Raw genomic sequence first — 5,757 nt, 5'->3', positions numbered from 1 at the left:
CGCAGATGAAAAAATGCAGTCCGTGAGGTTTGTTTTAAATGAGAATTAAAAGACAAATCTTGGTCAAATATTACTCTGAGGTTTCTTACAGTAGTGCTAGAGGCCAGAGCAATGCCATCTAGAGAAACTATGTCATCAGATAAAGAGTCTCTGAGTTGTTTGGGGCCAAGAACAATAACTTCAGTTTTGTCTGAATTTAACATCAGGAAATTGGTGCTCATCCAAGTTTTTTGCTCTTTAAGGCAATTATGAAGTTTAGTTAAAGGACAACTTCGGTATTTTTCAACCTGGGCTCTATTTCCCCATGTGTATGTTTGTGTATGATTCATGGGTACCACTTGTTCTAAAATTGGTTCCGTATTGAGGTGCGAAACAAGCTAAAACTGTAATGGAGGCAAATGCGTCCCGTATAAAAGTGCTTTTTTTCGCTACTGACCGGTTCAGATCGCTAGTGTTATCTCCGTAGATAGCATATTGTAGCGGCCCTGGGGTAGTGGTGACTGTGAATGAGTGGAGTCAGCTGTCAGTCAGTGCTGGAGCAGAGAGGGGGAGGGCGGCCCCGCTCTCAGTCAGTGCTGGAGCAGAGAGGGGGAGGGCGGCCCCGCTCGGTACTGTAAGTGAGTATGTGTGTGTTACGCTAGAAGAGTCAGACGACGGAGTCTTTTACGTGCTACCCCCTGGTGTGTTACCGGAGTTTTTGGAGTGCTCAAATAAACGGGCCTTTTTTCCCGAACGCAAGAACAGGATGTCGCGCAACAACCCGTATAGCTTTCATAGGCTGCCTTTGTCGGACGGCGAGATGCTGAAGTTGTGGCTAGTTGTGCTACAAATGGATGCTAACACTCCTGTCCAGACACTGCGCCTTGCAGACCATCGGGTCTGCAGTGCTCACTTCTCCCAAGATGACTACTGCCAGCCGAAGAAGAGAAGACATCCAATCCCAAAACACCTCTTCCTCAAGAAAACGGCTGTCCCACGAGTAGAGAGAGTTACAGACACAGTGGAGCAAAGCTCGTGACATCACACAGCCCAGAGGTAAGGGAAACGCTAGTATGCTATCTACAGAAATAGCACTGGCGATCTGAACCGGTCAGTGGCGAAAAAACACACACCTCACACACACATACTCACTTACAGTACCCAGCGGGGCCGCCCTCCCCCTCTCTGCTCCAGCACTGACTGACAGCTGACTCCACTCATTCACACTCACCACTGCCCCAGGGCCGCTACAATATGCTATCTACAGAGATAGCACTGGCGATCTGAACCAGTCAGTGGCGAAAAAAAGCACTTTTATACGTGACGCATTTGCCCCATTACCGTTTTAGCTCGTTTCGCGCCTCAATACTGAACCAATTTTAGAATGAGTGGTACCCATGAATCATACGCACACATACACGTGGGGAAATAGAGCCCAGGTTGAAAAATACAGAAGTTGTCCTTTAATTGATTACTTTCTTCTGGCTTCATAGATAAATACAACTGTGTATCATCCGCATAACAATGGAAATTTATAGAGTGATTTCTAATGATGTTACCTAAAGGAAGCATATATAGAGTAAATAGGATTGGTCCGAGCACAGAACCTTGCGGAACTCCAAAACAAACTTTAGTATGTAAGGATGATTCATTATGAACGTCAACAAACTGAATACGATCAGATAAATAAGATTTAAACCAGCTCAGTGCAGAACCTTTTAGGCCAATTAAGTGTTCCAGTCTCTGCAGTAGAATTTGATGGTCAAGTGGGCAATACTGATCTATACCCATCTATATTCATTTATACCCTCAATACCCATCTTTACCCAACATTCAGTGTACTCTGTGCAGTGTTACTCTGATGTGTTGTGTTTGTGGTCATCAGGGAATGGGTGGTCGACAGGCGATTGTCAGAGAAACTAAACCGGTGAATTCTCGGCGTTACGTTGCGAGCTTTGATGTGGAGAACACAACAAAGGGAGACTCCGGACGCTATCGCTGCATTGCCCAATCAGAGAGAGGTGTGGGCGTGTCCTCCTACGCTGACCTCACAGTCAAACGTGAGTCCTGTCTTCTCATTTGCCACTGACCCCTGTAATGTTTATATGTATTTTATTGTTTTCTTTTTATTCTTAGATTTAGGTTTATTTATTTTTTATTTTGTCGTGACGTTGTTGATTTTTCCGCTCTCTGTTTTAATGACATCACTTTTCATTTGATTTAGAAATTTAAAGCATTTTGATTAATCTATAAAACTGCTTCTGAACATGTTGAAGATCTCATTTCTTCCATAGTGTGACCTCCGCAGAGGACACCTGTCTCCACCCGTCTCTGTGTCTCCACATCTGTCTCTGTGTCTCCACATCTGTCTCTGTGTCTCCACTTGTCTCTCTGTCTTGACCTGTCTCCACTTGCTCTCTGTCTCCACCCGTCTTGACCTCTCTGTCTCTCTGTCTCCACCTGTCTTCACCTGTCTGTCTCTCTGTCTCCACCCGTCTTGACCTGTCTGTCTCTCTGTCTCCACCTGTCTTGACCTGTCGGTCTCTCTGTCTCCACCCGTCTTGACCTGTCTGTCTCTCTGTCTCCACCTGTCTTGACCTGTCTGTCTCTCTGTCTCCACCTGTCTGGATCTGTCGGTCTCTCTGTCTCCACCCGTCTTGACCTGTCTGTCTCTCTGTCTCCACCTGTCTTGACCTGTCTGTCTCTCTGTCTCCACCTGTCTTGACCTGTCTGTCTCTCTGTCTTGACCTGTCTGTCTCTCTGTCTCCACCCGTCTTGACCTGTCTGTCTCTCTGTCTCCACCTGTCTTGATCTGTCAGTCTCTCTGTCTCCACCCGTCTTGACCTGTCTGTCTCTCTGTCTCCACCTGTCTTGACCTGTCTGTCTCTCTGTCTTCACCTGTCTTGACCTGTCTGTCTCTCTGTCTCCACCTGTCTGTCTCTGTGTCTCCACCTGTCTTGACCTGTCTGTCTCTGTGTCTCCACCTGTCTCTGTCCTTTAAAGCTGCAGTTTGTTACATTTTTATTTTAATGACTCCGTCGTCAAACTAGGAAGCTTTATTAAAGCTGCACACCTCATTACTGCACCGCGTGTGTGTTACAGTAAGTGTGTGTGTGTGTGTGTGTGTGTGTGTGTGTGTGTGTGTTTTGTGTGTGTGTGTGTGTGTGTGTGTGTGTGTGTGTGAGCGAGCCTCATTAGAACCTCCGTTTGTGTAAAAAAGGAGAATCATCGGCGGCGTTTTGTCAAAGAGTGTCTGCGTTTGTGAAGATGAATCACTCCAAAGTAAAAGCCTCCGTTTCCTCCTGTCAGAGTGTTAGCGCGCTAACCCCAGCCACTAACACGCACACACGTGCACGTACACGCACACGCGCACGCGCGCGCACACACACACACACACACACACACACACACACACACACAGACGCAGGTGCAGAGCGCATTAATGACGACTCATTATGTGACGGAGCTGTCACTCGTCTCAGAAACGTCACTTTCATCTGTGCCTGTTCAGGGAGGATTCTGGGTATTTTCCTTTCCCATCATGCCGATGTGTTGGAGGAGACGCGAGGAACAAAAGTGAAGATCATTATAGAAATTCCTCCTCTCCACGTTTCAACATCACCATCAATACTGATAGTGTATTGATTATTGGCCCAGTAGCAGAGTATAGATTGTATTACTGTCTAACTAATCAGTTTGATCTGGAATCATTTATCTTAGATTCTTATAATCTTCTACACTGAGCTGTATTCAGTCTTCAGGTTTCAGCAGTGGTGGAACGACAATTACTCAAGTCCAGATCCCAGGTAACTGTAATTTACTCGAGTACTTTTTATTTTATTTTTTATTTATTTGTTTATTTTTAAAAATGGGACAGAACATATCAATGAACATTAACTATGTAAATATGTAAGAGATTGTAGCCAAGCGGCTAATTTCCATCCCTTGTCCCATTGGCAGGTAGGTGTTCAGGGTAGGTTTTCATGCCACATTATACTTTTACTGCATCTCAGAGGCAAATATTATACTGTTTATCATTTATGCAGTACGTACTGAACGCAAAGTTACGTACTGAATGCAAAGTTACATGCTGAATGCAAAGTTACATATTGAAAATGCAAAGTTACGTACCGAACGCAAAGTTACATACTGAACACATAGTTACGTACTGAACACAAAGTTACATACTGAATGCAAAGTTACGTATTGAAAATGCAAAGTTACGTACTGAAAACACAAAGTTACGTACTGAACGCAAAGTTACGTATTGAAAATGCAAAGTTACGTATTGAAAATGCAAAGTTACGTATTGAAAACGCAAAGTTACGTACTGAACGCAAAGTAAACATACTGAAAGCCAAGTAACATACTGAATGCAAAGTAACATACTGAACGCATAGTTACGTACTGAATGCAAAGTTACATATTGAAAATGCAAAGTTACGTACTGAACGCAAAGTAAACATACTGAAAGCAAAGTTACATACTGAACACAAAGTTACGTATTGAAAACACAAAGTTACATACTGAACACGTAGTTACGTACTGAACACAAAGTTACAAACTAAACACAAAGTTAGGTACTGAACGCAAAGTTACGTACTAAACACAGAGTTACGCACTGAACGTTATGTTACGTACTAAACGCAAAGTTTCGTACTGAAAGCAAGGTTACGTACTGAACACAAAGTTATGCACTGAATGCAAAGTTAAGTACTAAACACAAAGTTACATACTGAACGCAAAGTTATGTAGTAAACACAAATTTACATACTGAATGCAAAGTTACGTAGTAAACACAAAATTACATACTGAACACAAAGTTACGTAGTAAACACAAAATTACATACTGAACGCAAAGTTATGTTTTAAACACAAAGTTATGTACTGAAAGCAAAGTTACGTACTGAATGCGAAGTTACATACCTAACCCAAAGTGACATTCGTTTTACAAAGGTATATACTTAACGAGAAGTTACGCACTTAACATGTTACATTCTTAATGCAAAGTTACATTTTTTATACGAAGTATGTACATAATACAAGTTTTTTTTACAAAGTAAAGTAAAGTTCCATACTAAGTACCTAATACTTACCTACTTAACCCGAGTTACGTGGTTAGGAAAGTAAAGTTATGTACTTAACATAGAGTTACATAGTTTACGTTCAGGTAAGTAAAGTCACGTACTTAACGTAGAGTTACGTAGGTTAGGTTTAGGAAAGTATAGTTACGTACTTAACGTAGAGTTACATAGGTTAAGTTTAGGATAGTAAAGTTACATACTTAACGTAGAGTTACATAGTAAGGTTTAGGATAGTAAAGTTACATACTTAGAATAGAATTATGTAGTTAGGATTGTGAAAGTAAAGATACGTACTTACTGTAAAGTTACGTAGGTTAGGTTTAGGATAGTAACCCAACCGGACTCTTTAAGTGTCCTCTTCCTCTTTTCCTCTTAGCACATTGGTCACATGATTGCACCCTTTATGATTACGTGGGTTATATACGCATCCTGGGTGTGTTACATTCCGTAGGTAAAGGTACTAACGGTACATGATAACAGTCTGTGTAATATGAGCAGTGAGACTGTGTGTAGTCTCGCCACCAGACAATCAGAGATCTCCGCCTTCTGATAGTCTGGGGACACTCCTTTCTAAAGTGTGTTTAACACACCGGCGAAAACGGCCGGCAACAAAGCAACGCCTCTTGCATTTTTGAAAAGGACACGCCTTCTCGGAAATGTGCGCTCCCCCTTTTCTCGTCCGCAAGGAAACAAA

The 5,757-nt window shown here is 42.5% G+C and overlaps 1 protein-coding gene across 2 annotated transcripts in view; it reads left to right on the top strand.

Moving 5' to 3' along the window:
• LOC126397832 (receptor-type tyrosine-protein phosphatase mu-like) overlaps positions 1 to 5,757 on the top strand; it is a 152,830-nt gene that overhangs the window by 73,993 nt on the left and 73,080 nt on the right. For both annotated transcript variants that reach the window (XM_050056826.1, XM_050056825.1), the window contains exon 7: positions 1,865 to 2,039. In XM_050056826.1, the coding sequence (XP_049912783.1) occupies positions 1,865 to 2,039 (175 nt within the window). The remainder of the gene's footprint in view (positions 1 to 1,864; positions 2,040 to 5,757) is intronic.

Source organism: Epinephelus moara, chromosome 11, assembly GCF_006386435.1.
Source record: "Epinephelus moara isolate mb chromosome 11, YSFRI_EMoa_1.0, whole genome shotgun sequence".
Classification (NCBI taxonomy): Eukaryota; Metazoa; Chordata; class Actinopteri; order Perciformes; family Serranidae; genus Epinephelus; species Epinephelus moara.
The sequence above is the reverse complement of the archived record's forward strand: the minus strand, read 5'-3'. Positions and strand labels throughout refer to the sequence as shown.